The sequence below is a fragment of the Erithacus rubecula genome, assembly GCF_903797595.1.
Source record: "Erithacus rubecula genome assembly, chromosome: 23".
Lineage (NCBI taxonomy): Eukaryota > Metazoa > Chordata > Aves > Passeriformes > Muscicapidae > Erithacus > Erithacus rubecula.
In genome coordinates this window covers 3,913,304-3,931,570 of record NC_136675.1, presented here as the reverse complement: position 1 = coordinate 3,931,570, position 18,267 = coordinate 3,913,304, and the positions used below count along the sequence as shown (strand labels likewise).

General features: G+C 51.1%; 2 protein-coding genes across 2 annotated transcripts in view; one reads left to right on the top strand and one right to left on the bottom strand.

Annotated features, from left to right (window-relative positions):
- Window positions 1–667: 667 nt before the first annotated feature.
- The window catches only part of AIRIM (AFG2 interacting ribosome maturation factor), a 44,079-nt gene continuing 26,479 nt past the window's right edge, over window positions 668–18,267 (bottom strand). Inside the window, exons 2-6 of the mRNA XM_079325614.1 lie at window positions 3,228–3,491; window positions 2,583–2,655; window positions 1,978–2,087; window positions 1,785–1,906; window positions 668–1,482 (exon numbers count right to left, since the gene is read on the bottom strand). Of these exons, the coding sequence (XP_079181740.1) occupies window positions 1,415–1,482; window positions 1,785–1,906; window positions 1,978–2,087; window positions 2,583–2,655; window positions 3,228–3,484 (630 nt within the window). The 5' untranslated portion in view covers window positions 3,485–3,491 and the 3' untranslated portion in view covers window positions 668–1,414. The remainder of the gene's footprint in view (window positions 1,483–1,784; window positions 1,907–1,977; window positions 2,088–2,582; window positions 2,656–3,227; window positions 3,492–18,267) is intronic.
- On the top strand, window positions 3,681–7,542 carry CDCA8 (cell division cycle associated 8). Its single transcript, XM_079325600.1, has 10 exons — window positions 3,681–3,788; window positions 3,866–3,994; window positions 4,188–4,228; window positions 4,646–4,721; window positions 5,037–5,173; window positions 5,423–5,496; window positions 5,793–5,891; window positions 6,005–6,131; window positions 6,913–6,999; window positions 7,319–7,542. The coding sequence occupies exons 1-10, from the start codon at window positions 3,710–3,712 to the stop codon at window positions 7,373–7,375; spliced, it is 906 nt and encodes a 301-aa protein (XP_079181726.1). The 5' UTR covers window positions 3,681–3,709; the 3' UTR covers window positions 7,376–7,542.

Below are 18,267 nucleotides of genomic sequence, written 5' to 3'. Positions count from 1 at the left end.
ACCAGGAACAACACAGAGAAATTAATCACACCAAAACTTCAATGAGTACCTCCTTCACCCCATTTCAGTCAGTCAGAGTCAGGGCATGGCCACTTTCAATGCAGAATGCTCCCTCAGCACTTTTACAAAGGCTGTTGTTAGCACAAAGACAGACATCAGGACCCAAACATCTGGTAGAAGCAGAAGGGCCACCACTGAACTGTGCTGAACATCTTCCAGAAGTTAAATCCATTTGTTCATTGTGTAGCTGTCCTGAAGAGAGGATGACAGAAGAGGGGTGTTGAAGGGTTGTACAGTGCACACACATGCAAAAGCAATTCTGTATCCAAGCCTGAGCAAGGATGACACCCCAGATTCACCCAGAGCCATCAGCTGTGCTCCAAACCCTGTGTGAGGAGCACAGGGCTGTACAGCCAGAGCCCTGCCAGCAGCAGAACCCACCTCACCTCCACCCAGTGCCAAGAGCAGGTTTTCTTTGCAATTTGAACTGTGTGTGAAGAGCTGCAATTAGAACTGGTGAAGGCCCTGACACTGATGGCAGCCCCAGCACTTTCCCACCCCTGGCACCCCCCAGCACTGCTGTTTGTGGGTCATGCAGTGCCCTCAGGTGGCCAAGGGGATGCCCTGGCTTGGGGACACAGGAATGTGAGCACAGACACACCCACACTGTGTCCAATGCAACTCTTTATTGGCTTTCTCTGAGAAGCTGCAGCTCCTCACCAAGCAGATAATTCAGAGACAAACATCCCACTGCTTCCCAGAATTGTTCAGAAGATTAGTGCCATGGCCAACAAAAGGTGTCCCAGAACTGTCAGCAGTGCCTACCACAGTGATATTTTAAGATTATTTCAGTGGTAAGAGAGCAGTGTGCTACAACACCCTTGAAAACTGCCTGTGTCAGAACTCAGGCATCTGTGCACCTCCATAATTACATTTTCAAAACAGATTTGCTTTGTTCCTCCTCCATGCCCAGGTGGGATGAATGCAAGCACACTGCCCAAGGGCATGAGGTGCCCTAACCAGACATATTTTCTTTATTTCTAAGGACAGAGCCCAAACACCTTTCATGGCACCAGCCTGAAGGACTCTGTTACACATCTGCAGCACCTCATGTAAGTAAATATGAACATTCTTTCCATGATACAAAACATCCACATCAGGAGAAGAAAAGGACAAATTCCACAGCTGGAGGTGACTCCTTTCCATCCTCATGGCTTTTCCAGCTCAGCCTCTTCTTCAGAGAGCAAAGCCATTTCCACTTGAAAATGGCACAGTTCAAGCATTTCATGCTGAGGCCAAGACTCCACTCATTCAGCTTCCAAAAAGCACCAGGAAGGCTCCCTCAGTTCCTCATTGCCTTTGCAGCAGCACAGAACACACCAGAAGCTGGGCAGGGCCAGTCCCTGCTGCCCTGTCAGGAGCCAGGGGAGCAGCTCACCTCCTGATGGTTCTCCACAAACAGTGAGACCTTCAGGAGTGTATCTGAGACAGAGAGAAAACAACAACCCTGTCAGCTTAATGTGCTTTACCTGTACTCTGTATCCCAAAACCTTGTTTCTAAAGGCAATTGAAAAGAGTAAAACTGACTGAGCAGTGAAAGGGGTCACTGAGCCCTTGCTACACTGTGAGAATGTTGCTTCCAGCTGTGCCCAGGTGAGGACTTTCAAATAAAGCTGTCCAAGATCTCAGAGCAGGTCACAAAGATTGATTGAGAAGGACCACCCACTGCTGCTGAGACCTGGCCCCAGGGGACATCAAACCCATCAAACAGCACACATAATTACCTTTAACAACATCATTTTCTCTGTAGTGCTCCAGAATCCTCTCCCAGGACTGCGGGAGCGCTTCCACATCTGCCAGGCTGTCCAGGCTGAGGCGCTGCAGGAGCAGTTTGCTCTCCAAGTACCTTCCTACCCGTTAAGGACAACAAGGGAAAAACATCCCCCCAGCGCTGCCCAGAGCCCCCCATGAGGATACAGGCGCCGGTAGCAGCGTTCCACATCCTGCAGCCCTTCCAACACATCGGCCAGCGAGGGGCAGCGCGGGCCGCGCCGCAGAGCCGCCGGCAGCCGCGGATCAGCCGGGTCCTGCTCCCGGTACGGCCGTGGATCGGCCGGGTCCCGCTCCCGGTACAGCCGCGGATAGGCCGGGTCCCGCTCCCGGTACAGCCGCGGATCAGCCGGGTCCCGCTCCCGGTACGGCCGCGGATCGGCCGGGTCCTGCTCCCGGTACAGCCGCGGATAGGCCGGGTCCCGCTCCCGGTACAGCTGCGGATCAGCCGGGTCCCGCTCCTGGTACAGCCGCAGCTCCGCCGGGTCCCGCTCCCGGTACAGCCGCTCCTCGGCTGGGTCCCGCTCCCGGTACAGCCGCTCCTCGGCCGGGTCCCGTTCCCGGTACGGCCGCGGATCGGCCGGGTCCCGCTCCCGGTACAGCCGCGGATCAGCCGGGTCCCGCTCCCGGTACAGCTGCGGATCAGCCGGGTCCCGTTCCTGGTACAGCCGCTCCTCGGTCAGGTCCTGCTCCCGGTACAGCCGCAGTTCAGCCGGGTCCCGTTCCCGGTATAGCCGCTCCTTGGCCGGGTCCTGCTCCCGGTACAGCCGCTGCACGGCGCTGGCCGCGCTCCCCACCGCGTCCCGCACGGCCCGCAGCTCCTCCCTGCCGGCACACGGTATAACTGATAAATGATTCGCGTGAATCAGAAACATTTTGGAGCTTGTACAAACTTATTAGATTTAAAATAAGAAAAGGACATGGACCTAGATAAAGAGAAATAGGTGATTAAGCCCACTCTGTTTAAATCTCCCTGTTATGAATATTGTGCATACCAGTTTGTAAAAGGAAAAAAAAAATGGTTTTCCATAGTCTGAAAGGTTTTTTTGCAGAATCAGATTTCCTGACTTTGTGTGATCAATCGCAAACCATCTGCTAAAGATCAGGTTCCCACTTCTTCTGGTTTTTTATCTACCAAGACCAGATGGTTCCATGACCAATTGTCCCAAGGAAGTTCCGAAGTTTCTTTGCCCACCACTGCTTACCTTGCATAATTATCACAACAAAACAATAACAATTATTGATTACTACAAGGAAAACCAGACTATAAAAAGGGAGCTGCAAACCAAGTTGGGCGGTGACCCCTCACGTTTTCCACAGCGCTGCTTGATCTGCCTATATAAACCAATCGAAATTTTGCTAAATAACAGCCCGCCCTGCCCCCGCCGCCTCCTCACCGCCGCCCGCCCAGCTGCTCCAGCAGCGCCTCGGCCGCGCCGCGCTGCTTCTGCCACAGCCGCGCCCGCAGCTCCGGGAAGGCGCCGAGCGGCGTCGCGTCCCACGGCAGCCGCCGCGCCGCCCGCATCTGCGCGGCCAGCGCCGCCAGCGAGCCCAGCAGCGGGGCCGAGGCCTCCAGAGCCGCCCGCGCCGCCTCCTCCGCCCGCGCCGCCGCCTCGGCCCAGGCCCGGAGCGCGGCCGCCAGCGCCGCCATCATCGCCGCCCTCAGCGACGCGCGGCGCTCCTTGACGTCATCAGCCAGCGCCGCGCCGCCATTGGCTGGGGCCGGCGGCGGCCGGTTCGAACCAGGCGCTCCTGTAACGTCATCACCCCGCGCCGTGCCGTGCCGCTATTGGCTGGGGCCGGCGGCGGTCGGTTCGAACCAGGCGCTCCTGCAACGTCATCACGCCGCGGTCGGTTCGAACCAGGCGCCGCTCCCGCCATGGCTCCCGGCAGGAAGAAGGGCTCCAGCTCCCGCAGCAGGAAACTGGCGGCTTTCCTCAAGGACTTCGACCGCGAGGGTGCGAGCGGGACCGGGACAGGGAGGAGGGGGAGCGGGATTGGCGCGGGGCAGCGCTGACGCCGCGTGTCCCCGCAGTGAAGCGGCGGCTGGAGCGGATACGGGCGGACGGGGAGCGCCTGGTGAAGGAGATGGAGAACCGCTACGACCTGGCGATCCTGCGGCTGCCGATGGAGATCCGCCAGATGAACTGGCTGGAATTCTTCGGTGCGGAGCGGGGCCGGATGATGAACCCCAGCGGGAATGAGGGAGCAGCCGGGATCTGCCCTGCCTGCAGCCGCTCCTGTTCTCTGGGGCTGGAAACCGCTTTGTGCTGGGTTTTGCACAGGGTGACAGCCCTGCTGGGCTGCGGGAGCTGTCCCAGACGTGTCCTGATTTGTCTGAAATGTTTTCTTTTTAGCTAAAGAAGAAAGTGGAAAGACGCTGGAAGAGGTGGCTATGGTAGGTTTCCAACACCAAGTTCACTAGAGCCATCACACACTGCTCCTGTTACATCAATATTTTCACTAATGTTTATTTAAAATTTAGCAATAAGAGGTGCTTGTTGTATCATACATGAGATTTACACGGTCCTGCTGCTCCCTGCTGATCTTTCCTTATCTGCTGGATTGTACCCCCAATCCCTGAGGATACATGCATTTTGCAGTATAAGAAAGCATTTCCAAACTGTTTTAGTGCCACCCAGGCACTGAGTCCTGAGGGCATGCAGAGATTCTGAAAGGGCACAGTGTGAGCACAACAGCAAATATGGAGCTGATCTGGCTGTAAAATGTTTTAGGGTTTGCTCTATAACTTTGACTTACAAGGACTTTGGGCTGCCAGCAATCCCAAAGGTGCCACAAATGTTTTTAATTTTAGGCAGACTCTGAAATAGCAGAAATAGACAAGCTGACAGCAGGAGTTATCAATGCCCCGTTTGACATTGTCAAGAAAGGTGAGTTCAAGCACTGTGGTGTGATTGGTGAGGTGGAAGCATGTTGTGGTTATTTAATGTGAATAATAATTCAGTTCTTGCTCACATCCCTCAGTATGTTTAAACTAGGAAAATAATCCTACTTTTATCCCTTCTGCCCGCAGTACCTCTAATTAATTTCATTAAAACATTCAAAATACTCCAAACCAGTGCTCTGTCAACCATCAGGATTGCACTGGAATTTGGATTTCTGAAGCAAATTGCTGCCAAAGCTGCTTGTAGCTGTTTTCCTCCCCTGCTAAATGATAAAGTAAAGTTATTATTTTCTCTTCCTAGTGGGGAAATTCAAGCGGAGTGTTGAAGCTGTTGAGGAAGCAGAGCCTCCATTGCTTCCTCTGCCAAAAAAATCCAGAGCTGACAACCAGTGTCCTTCAGAGACAGAGGTTGAGAACATCAATCCAAGAACTGCCAAGGTGAATGGCTGTTCTCTGGGCTGGCATTGCTCTCAGGATATAAATTGCTGACTGAGCTGGTGATTAGGGCTGTGCAGGATGCTCTGAGGAGGATTTCAAACAGCAATGGGGGGAGGTCCCAGAGCCTTGAATGGTGTTTGTTCTGGGCTCTTGTGCTATGGAAAGGGACTGAGCAAAACATTTTTGGAAGCATCTGTTTGTGTGGACTCAGAGGGAAGTAACTGATGTAGTGAGTGATGTGTGCTTCAGGTGAAGGCATCCACCAAGAAGCCACCCGTGGCCAGGAGACCCCCCTCAGCCAGAGTGAAGTACAGGAGCAAGAGGTAACAGAGATGTCTCTCATCTCTAGAAATGGAGAATGAGAGAGTAAATATAAATATCTCTCTTTGGTGGGATGGTCTTTGGTTCAGTAGTGGCAGGGGGGAGAGTTTTGCCACACTACAGGGAAAAATGAATGTGAATGGAAGATGGACAACTGCCTCTTGTGTGAGAACAAGTTGTCCCCAGGTTAGTAATAACCCCTGGGTTTAGTGGTGGTGACCTTCTTCAAGCCTGTGACAAGTGCCTGTACATTTGTTAAAGCTCATTTTATGTGCAGATATTAATTTCCTTTTAACAGCTCCAGCAAAAACAGCTTCATCACTCCAGCCACCGGCAGAACGGCTGAAACCTGCGCTCGCGGAGGCACCTCCATGGTCACACCCAGATTTGACTCCAGGTTTGTCAACAGAGAAAATCAACCCATTTTTCCTGTCCCAGCAGAGCCTTGAGTGGCTCTGTGAGCCTGCAGTGCAGTGAGCAGATGTCCCTGTGTGCTGCCCTGTGTTTCAGGCTGTTCCAGACGCCGGGGCTGCGCACGCCCGCCCTCAACGAGCGCGTGTTCAGCGTCTCTGCCAACGGCAGCCCCCTGGCCGAGAGCGGGGACGCCGTGCTCACCCTGCCCCTGGGGGGGGGACAGGTAAGAATCCTGACCCAGCAGCTGCACACACACCTCACCAGCTTTGCTTCACCCTCTCTTGTGTCTTCAGCTGGTTGAGCTTTAAAAAGTCCTTAAGTTCTTTGTCAGAAGTGGGGCGTGCTCAAGCCGGTTGGAATAGAATCGGAGGGTGTTTTGTTGTGCATTGAGTTTAAAACATTTAAAGCAGCAGTAGTGGAAGTGTAGTGGGTTTGATGCTGGCCAAACACCAGTGCACCCACAAAAAAAAATCATCCACTCACTTGTTTTTCCCCTCCCACCAAAAATCAACCTGTTTAAAACCACCACTGTTGGACCCCCACACACCACAGCAAAAAATCATCCACTCACTTGCTTTTCCCCCCCTTCACCAAAAATCAACCTGTTTAAAACCACCACTGCTGGACCCCCACACACCACAGCAAAAAATCATCCACTCACTTGTTTTTCCCCTCCCACCAAAAATCAAGCTATTTAAAACCACCACTGTTGGACCCCCACACACCACAGCAAAAAATCATCCACTCACTTGCTTTCCCCCCCCTTCACCAAAAATCAACCTGTTTAAAACCACCACTGCTGGACCCCCACACACCACAGCCAGTAATGCATTAATGCCTTGCAGGAAAGGTGTGAGATGAGCTTCTCTTTTAGCTGAATGTAGTTCTCTGCCTGTCTATACTTAGATCTTAATCTCTTTTATTTTTTAATTTAACTTTTTTACTATCTCCAGCTACTGCAGCTGAGCAGGCAGAAAACCTGACATTTGAGTTTGTTCCCACAGAGCATACGTTTGACAGCAAAGGATTTGACCAAGAGGAATTTTCTTCAGCTGAACCCCAAGGCCCAAGGGCTCATGAAGAACCTGTCAGTAAGTCTGTCTGTGTCAGCCATGACCTGAAGTTCTAAGGCAGTGCTGTCCCTCTGCCATCAGTCAGGGGACTGTTGAGTGCAATAGAAACTCTTTATTTCCCCCTGGCCCCTTGTCTTGAATTTTGGTTGATGGCAGAGGTGAAGAAGCAGCACAGAGCAGGGAAGGAGAAGCAGGAGCTTTACATCACATCTGGCTGAATACACAGACAGATGGAGAAAAGGGCTGAAAAACAAAGTTGTCCTTTAGGCTGGAGCTGCAGGTGGTTGTGGGCTGTACCAGTGTCTCTAAGTACTGACTGATTTCTCTTTCCTTTCAGGTTTGTCTTGCACAGGTTTGCAACGACACAAAAACACCCCTAGATGGAAGTCAGTGAGCAATGACATCCCTCTGTAAATACTTTTTATGTTTAGGACTGCTGCCTTCATTTAGTTTTTGCTCTAATTTGTATCTTCCTTCCATTGATCTACAGAATGGGAGCTAAGAACTAGTTATGCTACCTACAATATGTAATGGGATCTAAATAAATTGATTTTCTTTTTATTTGAGGAGAAAAAATATTCCTTGTTTTTTATTTCTTACAAAGTTAAACCATGTCACTATTCTCTTGGGCTTGCAGATGAGCAAGTGGGCAGAAAGCCTGCTGGTGATTGGAATGTTAAAATCTATGTTCAGATTAAAGAACTCTGCTTCTCTAACTCTGCCTAGAATTTTTTTTCTAGAAAGAAGCCTGCTTCTTTGTTAGCTGGTTCTCTGTCCTTTCCAAAGATGCCTCTTTGTCCTTGTTTTAAGCCTCTTTACAGGGCTATAAGAAAGGCTGTTGAGACTTTGAAACCTTTTCTGTATTTGTAAAGTTCTACTTTTGGCAAAGCCAGCCTGCATCATGGTTAAAAGGGAGAAAAACTGCAATCAGAGCTCTTTGGTGCAGGGTGTAGCATGGGAGAAAGCTTGTAGAACAGCATCCATACACTAATTTCCTTTGAAGAGCAAACATTTTACTGTATGGAAGATCTCATGTATACACCATGGATTTGGAAAACTCTCTTTGAGAAGTTTTGGCAGGTTCTGAGTCCTAACTGTAGGTGGCAATAATATACACATGGATCTGCCTTGCTATTCTGTGCACATATTAATTAAAAGCATCAATTAGTTGAGCTGTAAATAAAAAATGTCTGTGTTTATGGATGTGTAAGTTGAGATTCTGCTTTAAATAAATCTTTACCAGGAAAACAAAATCAACTAGAATTTAAACCTGTTACTTTTAAATCAACACTGTCTGATTGAAATGCTCTAGTTACAATCTTGAAGATCAGAGCTCCTGCCTTGACCCAAAGCTCTTCCAAAAAAGGTTTCCCTTAGGAGAACTTAGGAGAGAGCAGGCTGCAGAGGAAGAGCTGCCAGCAGCACAGGAAAAAAGCATGTGGCTGTTTCATCAGGGCTTGTGTGGTGCTGGGTATCTGGCAGGGAAAAAGCATTCCTGCTTCCCCTGGCTTCCTGTGACCTGGGGGGCTCAGTGAGTGCTGAGCTGGGGTGTGAGAACTCCAAATTTCTGCCCAAATTCATAATGGAAATGTGAAACTATGAATCTGGAGAAATAGAGGCAGGTAGGGAGCCAGTGAGGCCCCTGTTTCATCAGCTGGTTCTTTTCTAGCAAGCTTGCTCCAGGCTCTGAAAGCACAGCTCACTCCCAGATGAACCCACTGAAGCAAACTGCTTCACACCTGCAGTCCATGCTGGCTGAGAATTCCATTGCAGTGAGATAACATAACATGGGAACTGGGGAGGGGGCACTGCTTGGCTGCCACCAGGGCTGGAGAAAGCTGAAATGTCCTCTGGAAATCCAGCTGGAGGAAGCAGAGCCTACAGGGTGCAGCTTCAGAGAGATTTCAGCCTTGTCTCTGATGAGAGTAGGGCATCAGTTGTCTATCTCAGAAAACTGCTGCCCACAAACCACTGAGCTTCACACCCAGAAGCATTATTACACCAAAGAGCAGGGTTAGACAGGATTGCTAATTTTAACATTGCCCACAGACACCAAAATCCCAGACACCTCCTTGTCTCTCCAGGGGAAGATTGTGCTGCTGTAGGTCTGTTGTGGCTCCCGTGCTCTCTGTCAGGGTCAGCCCAGAGCAGCTTTCCAGGGAAAGGTCAGTAATTATGGGTCACTTGTCCCTGTAAAGTGCAAACCCTGCTGATGGTGCAGAGTTCAGGGCTGTGCTGGGCAGGGCAGCCAGTGGGCTTCATGCACAGTTTGAATTTAATTCCTTGGCTCTGGGGGTGGTAGCTGGAAATGTCAGTAAGGTCTGTTGGTGACCCTGAGCAGGGCTGGGACCCGATTACAGCACCAGACTGAGCACAGAGATCTGGGGGAAAGCTCTGCATCTGATGCTGTCAGGTGTTCCTATGTATTCCACTTTCCCAAAATAAAAAATTTGTGAATTTTCTTCCAGCTTATCCCTGGGATAGTCTGAGAGCCCTGAGGCAGGATGGAGGGGTCAGTGGCCAGTGGCAGCTTGCAGATCCAGGTGTCTCCCTGCAGCAGAGCTTGGGCTGTGCTGGGAGAGGGGAAGGAGCAGAGCTCTGATGCAGCTGCAGATCTCCCACCCAGGCTGACCCTGTGGCCTGGAGCCCAGGAAGCTGCATCCTGATGGCCCCTGATTGATGGCATCTGAGGAGTCCTTCTCTCCCAATGTCAGCTGGTGCCTCTGCTGACTGCAAATGAGGGTACAAGAAACTGGGCAGCCAGTGGAAAGTGCAGTGGAAATGCAGAGGGGCCCCAGCCAGGGCAGCACTGAGCAAACAGCACAGACCCACCCAGACACCCCTGCTTTGTGCTTCTGTTCCTTCATTAGTGCTCAGAAAAGTGACAGAATGCAGCTCCACGGGAATCTGCTGGACAAAGAAGCCCTGCCAAGAGCTGCCAGCACTGAGCTCTGTCTGGCCAAGCAGCTCCTGCAGATCAAAAAGTGCCAGAGCAGGACGGGGATCTGGAGCAGGATGGCTTCAGCTGCAGCCCAGAGTGCAGAGACAAGAGCACATGGAGGCACAGTGGGGAGCAGAACACTCAGAGACCAGTCACAGGTCTCAGGGAATCCTGAGCAGACCTTTCTGTGCCTTTCTGTGCCTTTCTGTGCCTTGTTTTGCCTTGGCACAATGGGAACCTCCAGGCTGGTGCAGCATATTCCCCAGGTCAGCACATTCAGCCCTTGGGCAGTGTGAGGGGAGGTTGGGAGAGCTGAGCACTGATCAGGGGCTGCAGCTCAGCCCTGAGCACCAGATTAATTGTGTATGAGTGCCCAATTGCCTTGTGCCTGTATCCCCAGCAGGGGTGTGAGCACCCAAACAGGGTTGGGGCAAGAGCCTGGTAGCAATATCTGGCAAAATGGGAATTTGCTGGAGAAGTTTTTCTAAAAATGCTGCTGCCCTGGGGACCCAGACTCAGTTGGGAGCCCAGAGAGGCATCACTGGTCCTGTCCCCATGGTCCTCTCTAGTCTCAGCAGGGCTCAGGGTTGGGAGGATGTGGCAGCCCTGCCCCAGCACAAAAGGGGTTTTTGCTTCTACTCTTCTACCTGCCACCTTCTGGAGGGTTCCAGGGTGGGGACAGTGCAGCATCCTTTACACCTTTAGGGCCATTCCATCCTGTCCCATGGCTCAAGGAGCAACAGTGGCTCTGCAAAGTGGGACCAGAGCTGCCTGCAGGGAGCCAAGTGACAAATCTCCAGTGACATTGCTGAGAGGAGCATGCACATGCTGTGATGGGGTTGTAATGAATTAAGTGCTGTTCAAATTGCTGCAGGACTGCTGTAAGGAATGTGTGTGTGTGTTGTGAGGAGTAGGACTCAGGTGTGATGAATATTGTCCATCAGCTGTGATAAAAAGCCTATCATCCCAGTACTTATTTTCAAAAATGAATTTAAGGCTGAAAGAGATTATTAAAAATGAGGAGAGGAAATTGTCTGGGATATATTTAGAGTCCCTTGCTAGGTAAGATGAATTCCAGAAGTCAAAATACTGCCTGTGGGGTGAAAGGGATCGATGCTGATATTGTGGTGGCTGATGATAAGAAGACAGGGCTGAGGCAATTGTGCTGCCAGAGGAGTGTCTGGGGAAGGAGAGCCCTTGCCTGGGCCTGGTGTGCTGGGCTGCAGGAGGGACACAGTGCAGGGGCTGTTCTGGAGCCATCAGCCCTTCCCCAGAGAGTCTCTGCCCCCAGCCCAGGGTCTGGCTGCTCCTTTCCCATCCCAGTTTCCATCCTGAGCCTGTGGCCACTTTGCAGCTGGGTGCTGGGGACACGAGCAGGAGAAGGATTCTGGGATCCCAACAGGAAGAACCTTCTGCAGAATGAGTTTTGCAAGCAGCATGGCTGGAGATGCTGAGGGGAGAAGCCCCCAGTGCTGGTGCTGGGGGGGCTCAGGTGTGTCCCTCTGCATTTCTGTGACATTAACAGCCCACAGTCCCTCATCTGAGGAGATGAGCACAGCCAGCCTGCAACCTGCCATGCCCTGGACATCTGCAGAGCTGAGTTTTGATCTTGGCTGTTTCATTTATCACTCTCTCACTCTTTCATTTATCTCTCTCTGCTGCTCTCAATGACAAGATCATTAGAAACCCAGTTGCTGTTGCTGAGCTCTTCCTCCTGAGCTCTGTGTAACCCTGGACGATGCCTGCAAGACAAGAGGTTTAATTGTGTTCTGCCAGCAGCCACGGGATGTCAGCCAGGCAAATTTAAAGCCAGGCTGGGAGATGCACCTCCATTACTCACCAGCCTGGATCAGCTTTAGCTTTATTGTATCCTGAAATAGCCAGAGCCTGGGAGGTGCTGATTGAAGCCATTTGAAAACATGACAACATCCTCAGGACAAGAGGTGTCTAATCTAATGAAGCCAGAACACATTAGCTAAGAGCTGTGCAGAGTGAGGGAAACACAATTAAAACATTCCTGAGGACAGCTGTCAACCTGCACCAGGAACACTGAGACAGAGGTATGGCTACAAGCCTAATGAAAATAAATTATCTGTTTGAAACATTCCTCAAGCCAGTGGCAGAGCCCCTGCTGGGCTCAGCCTTGGAGGGTCCCACCAGCCACAAGCTGGGGCCAGTGTGGGGTTCCCTGGGCAGGGCTGGTGGCACCTGCCTGTGCTGCACTGGGAACGTGGCAGGGTTTTGTCCTTGCTGCACTGGGAACGTGGCAGGGTTTTGGCCTTGCAGCTAAACAGCCCAGGAGGATGCCACCACCCCATCCCCTGGTGATGGAATAGGGGAGCTCTGGGATTAGTGCCCATGCATGGCATATCAGGGCTTTCTCCAGGCAAACACCCCTCCCAAGACTGGCACTATGATGCCTTTCCCACAGTTTGCTCACCAGACAGGATCCCTTCCCTCCCTGCAGAGTCCTGTAAAATTTTGTCTCTAAACAACCCCTAAACCCCTTCAGGGTGGTGAGGTGCAGTGGCCAGGTAGGCATTAGTCCTGCCCAGAGTCCCCCAGTGTCACCACTGTGGTGTTGGGGGAGTGGGAATGGAGGAAATGCTCCTTTTCCTTCAGTGCCCAGAGTTATTTTTGCTTTGTGCCCTCTCCTTCCAGCTCTGCTGTGTCAGAACTTTTTTAGGATCTGGGTTTCAAGTTGGACCTTTAAGGGAGAGTGGAAGGTGTTTCTATTCAGACTCTTGCTATCAGAAGTAGTGATTAAACACACCCACTACTGTAAATCACTGACAAGATAAACTTGTCCCAAATCACACTTCTTTGGCAAGAGCTTAAATTGACAGTGACAAGCTTATTTTTGGAAGAAGGTTTTATTTTGGGGAGTTTGATTCATTGTGCCACTTTGCATTTTGATGCAGTGTGATGTGATACCTAACACATCCTTCTTCCTGTGAGGCAAAGCAGGGATTTGTGCATTGCTGTGAGACAGTGTGTGCCTGACAGATTCACCCAGCTCTCCTCAGGAGATAACACTGCTAACGAGGCTTTTAACCAGCTCAGGGAAACTCTCAGCATTTTGGGGGTCCCTGAGCCTGTTTTTCCCCAGAGGTGTCCAGGAATGTCCTGATGTACATTCCATTACCCTGGGAGACTGTATTTACAGCCACTTATCCAACAAAAAACTGCCATCAGCCTGGAACACCTAAATCTCACAAAAAGCTTCTTCGTTGCCTTCTGAATCTTTTTGCTTCCTAGTGCTTAATAGAATTCACTTAAAATATTTAACAGCATGAACCCCCATGGCTGAATACCATCCCTAGAGCTGCCTGGAGAGCTTCACCACCTCTGTGCTCAGAGCTTCAGGAGTGCCTGGCCATGCAGGGCTGGGTGAGTCACACAGACCTGGGACATTGCTGCTGCCCCATCACACCTGAACTGCATTCAGCTTCCAGCAAACTGAGACACAGGATTCCCCTGGGAACATGGCGGCAGAACATTATACAGAAGGGACTTGCAAGAAAAACCTGAATTTCCCTGTCCTGAGTTCTTTTCCAAACGTTTCCCCAGGGTGCCTCTGAAATAAAAGATTGAGGGCTCCCACAGGGATGTGCTGCTGCTGCTGCTGCTATTTCAGCCCCATTAGGGAATTTAAATACTGTGGGAGTTAATGGAAGTGTTTATGGCTGCACATGCACCAGTGCTCTGCAGGGCAGAGCAAGGGCAGCTCCTCAGGTGCTGCAGGTGCCAGGGATTTGTCACAGCACCCCAGGAGGTGCCCAGCAGCAGAGCAGGCAGGGACATGACCCTGGCTCTGCACCACTGCCACTGTGGTGGGGACAGCCCTGGCAGCTCTGCAGCACCACCAAAAAGTGGCTGTTTTTCAGAGAGTTCTATGAGCAGTGGTGCAGCATTCCTCCTGAAAGTCTGGTCTGCCAATAAACCAGAGCTCATTAAAATGACCTTTTAATTACTGACATCCTTTAAGTCAGGCATCACCCTTAAAAGAGGGGTGTGGGAGCAGGTGCTTGAGGAGAACACCTTGTTCTTCATTGCTACAGAAACTCCAGGAACCTCTGAATAACCTCACACCTCTCCTCCTTCCCCTTTGCTCCCGCTGTTGGGGCTCTAGAGGTGGCAGAAAAAAGGCGGCTGCAGCTCCCTGAGCAGTGAGAGTGGGACAGATCTGGAGCTGCTGGCAGGTCACAGCTCCTCTGCTTTGTCTGTGCTCCTTCAGGGGTGGCAGCTGCCGGGGGGTGGCCCCTGCACGGAGCGATAACAGCGGCTCTTTGTGCCGAAGGGGCTCGTCTGCCTCGGGAGGATAAAAAGGCTGAAGTTATTTACAGCTGTGATTGAATGGCCGCTGTGGCTGTGCAGATGGCGCTGCTCGAAGCGACAAGGGGCAGGGTGGGGGCTGTGGCTGGGACCCTGTTCTGTGCCAGTGTCACCCAGCTCTGTGCCAGTGTCACCAGCCCTGTGCCAGTGTCACCCTGTTCTGTGACAGTGTCACCCAGCTCTGTGCCAGTGTCACCAGCCCTGTGCCAGTGTCACCCAGATCTGTGCCAGTGTCACCCTGTTCTACATTAGTGTCACCCTGTTCTGTGCCAGTGTCACCAGCCCTGTGCCATTGTCACCCAGCTCTGTGCCAGTGTCACCCCTTCCTGTGCCAGTGTCACTGTTCTGTGCCAATGTCACTGTTCTGTGCCAATGTCACCCAGCTCTGTGCCAGTGTCACCAGATCTGTGCCATTGTCACCCTGTTCTGTGCCAGTGTCACCCTGTTCTGTGCCAATGTCACCCAGCCCTGTGCGGTGTCACCCAGCCCTGTTCCAATGTCACCCAACCCTGTACCAATGTCACTCAGCTCTGCCCAATGTCACCCAGCCCTGTACCAGTCACCCAGCTCTGTGCCAGTGTCACCCTGCCCTGTGCCAGTGTCACTGTTCTGTGCCAAATGTCACCCAGCCCTGTTCCAATGTCACCCAACCCTGCACCCAGGTCACCCAGCTCTGTGCCAAGGCTGCCTCACTGGGCCACAAACCCCACATCAGTCTCACCATGGGCACCCCTTGGCCAGCCAGAATGGGTGCCCCCAGCTTGTCCCAGCTGAGCTGGTGGTGCAGGGCCCTGGGGACAGCCCAGTGTGGCCCTGGGGACAGCCCAGTGTGGCCCTGGGAGCCCAGCCCTGGGGGGCAGGAGGAGCTGAGGGGGTCTGGCCATGTCCCAGCCTGGGCAGTGCTCCTCAGGCACACTGAGAGCCTGGAGATGAACATCAGGAGGAGAGGGGCATCCATCCTGGTGCCACTTGAACTGACAGTATGCTGATTACCATGACAAATGGCGCTCAGTCTTCCTGATAATTAGCAATTATACATATTCAAACCTTGCTCTTTCTCCAGACCCAGGTTTTTTTTTTAACATTGCCATGTTTAACACTGGCCTCCTATTGCCCATATCCCTGCTGTGCAGGCAGGGTGGGCACAGTGGCAGCCAGGCCAGGCTGCTCTGACCCCACACTCTGCTCTCATAGCAGAGATGGCTCAGCCAGGCCTCTCCACAGATGGGTCTGTGCAGCCTCTTTGCAGTGAAATTCCACTAAAGGAAGGGGGAAGTGATGGATTTCATGTCTGAGGCTGCTGGGTGGGAGTGAGGGGCAAGATGAGGAGCCCTGGCTCCTCCCTTGCTCTCCCCAAAACACAAACCCACTGGTGATGCCAGCTGGATGCTGTGGCAGCTGCTTTCACCAGCACCATGCAATGAACATTTTATTTTAAAATCCTCTGTATGATCAGTGCCTGCCAAGTGCTGAGCCCATCCTTGACAGCACTGCTGCACTTTGGGGTTCCCTGTCTGAGCCCCCCTTTCCCCAGAGCCCCTTCCTCTGTCTGTGCAGGGCTGGCACAGGGGGTGAAGCCAGGACAGGTAGAATTTCCCCCAGAACATTGAAATGGCCGACACAGACAAACCAGGATAGGATGACAGGTTGGTTTTACTCAGGTATTTAGAGATCTCTTTATTGCCAGCTTCAACCGTGGTTCAATAAATACAAAATTAAAAAAAAAAAAAGTCAATAGATTTTTATTAGCATTTATAATAATAATTATTATTATCATTATTCTTAAATATTCCAAACCAACTGAGATTCCCTGGAGATGTCTGACTATAGTTCAAACATGAGATGCACACAGAGTCCCTTATAATATTATATCACATTTGTCTCAAGCTTATAAAAATATATATTGACTTCTCAAGTGTGTATTTACAGTACTTAATATGTGGCTAATGAATATAAAAGCATCTGGAGATGAACCAACTTGATTCCCATTTGGTGTCTTGTGAGGGGATGCTGTGGATGCTGCTGCAGCAGCACTGGGGCTCTCCCAGCTCACAGAGGAGGCAGGAGCCTCCTGGAGTGCCAGAGCCTGGGTGGGAGGGGACCAGGGTCATTTTGAGGCATTTCCCTTGCAGCTCCAAAGCAGCATTGCTGATTAATTTAATTATACTGCTTCCCCAAGGAGAGAAGCTGAGAGGAGTTAATTTTAGCATCATAACAATCTGTAGCTTAATTTACAGATTTTGTTACCTGGTGTTGGTGAAGATCTCAATTAGGAGTTTATATTCTTGCAAAAAGCTGGGCTAGAGGGCTGATGCAGTTGGGGGTTTCCTTTTGAAAGGAATGTCAGATTTGTCTTTACAAACAAGCTGGTAGGTAAAACCAGCACTGAGAGAGAAAAGAAACAATGGGATGGATTCCACTGACTGATGAATGGGAAAAGAGATTTGTCTTTACAAACAAACTGTAGGTTTGCTGAGAAATGAAACTGGATATTGAAAGATGAAAGAAGCAATGGGGGAAAATTATGAATTCCCTAAGAATTGAAAATGAAAAGGGAGGGTTGTACTTGAGAGGGGAATCTCAGGTATCAGGTGTTTGGGCAGTCTGTGCCTCTCAGGTACCTCAGCAATGGGGAAAGAGAGATGGAAATTGGGATAAAAAAGAGGCTGCACCCTCCAAAAATCTGAGAGATCCCAGGGGATGCCCCATGGCCTCTCCCTTTATTCTAATCAAGTTACAGGACTCGCCTGCCTCCTTTTTGGACATAAACCTCTGGTGTTTGTGGGTTAATTTTCCTGACATCCTGGAGGCAGGGTCAGTTCTGAGGGACTCGGGGGAACACAGTGCTGCCTGCTCATGGCCTGTTTTCCACACTGTCACCTTGTCACCAAGCCCTGGGGGTCTCCAGACCCCCCTGAGGTGAGCCAGCTCCTCCAGCAGCAACTGCCCAGCACAGCTCCTGCATCCAAAATCAGCTAGTTCAACCCTCCTGCCTAGAGACCTGTAATATACCTTCTCTAGAGATAAAATGTAAACACAGAGAGCACACACACTGCACTTGATCCTTGGGATCAGGCATTTCACTAGATGCAGGGCTTGGTTCACTGCTACTCCTCTTCAGGGTGGGAAACAGCAGGATGGCAAGTGGCCAACCCAACTAAATGTGGGCCAAACTTAGAGAAATTATTTCTGTTAAAAACACTAACCAAGAGACACTGGGGAGGGAACATGGTTTGAGATACTGTTTTTCCCAGAGAGCAAAACTCCTCAGAGCATATCCAGCACTTGCCTGGGCAGAGTGGCCACCGTGCCAGCCCCAAGGGCTTCACTCAATCCTCATTCAGATCCTCATCCTCTCAGAGCAGGCTGACAGGAGGGTCTGACTGGAGCAGATTTCCAGCCAGATTCTGAGCATCTCCCACAGCCTTCATCCCTATGTAAATCTTTGCCTTTCAGCATTAATAATTCACTTGTGATACTTACAGATCCTAATAAAGCCTTAGAAAACTCCATACAGAGCTGCAAATACCCATTTAATTAACAAACTTCAAGGGAAGTTGCATTATTAAGATGCTATTTATGTCTTCTCAGGGATCAGGCAGGCAGCACCATGCTCACAAAACAAAGTGTGGGTGTGTCCTGCATTGCATGGATGCAGCCAGCACCATTTCCTCTGTGCTTTACTGGACAATATTTTGTTTTGTTCACCAACTGAGGTGTCAACACTCAGGGAAGTAGTGAGGGTGTGAGGAAGGAGGCTTGCCCCAGGGGTTTGCCTGAGAGATGTGAGTGGGAAAGAGTTTCCTTCAGCACAGGTGGGGGAAAGTCACCTTCCAGGAGCTGGGCATTGGGTGAGAGCTGCTCTCTAAATATAAAAACAATAAAAACTCCTTGTGGGGTTGCTGTGATCTGTCAGGTTGTATAAAAGCACCCATGGATTCAGCAGGACACTAGGTACAGAAGTGCAAAAAGGTCCATCCCACCCTGTGAACTCAAGTACCACACGAAAT

What these genes read in the sequence shown, in the direction of transcription:
- CDCA8 (XM_079325600.1), top strand. Translation starts at nt 3,710, where the DNA reads ATGGCTCCCGGCAGGAAGAAGGGCTCCAGCTCCCGCAGCAGGAAACTG. An exon ending in GAACTGGCTGGAATTCTTCG is followed by an intron (nt 3,995 to 4,187) that starts GTGCGGAGCGGG and finishes TTTTCTTTTTAG; the next exon opens with CTAAAGAAGAAAGTGGAAAG. An exon ending in TGCCCCTGGGGGGGGGACAG is followed by an intron (nt 6,132 to 6,912) that starts GTAAGAATCCTG and finishes TTGTTCCCACAG; the next exon opens with AGCATACGTTTGACAGCAAA.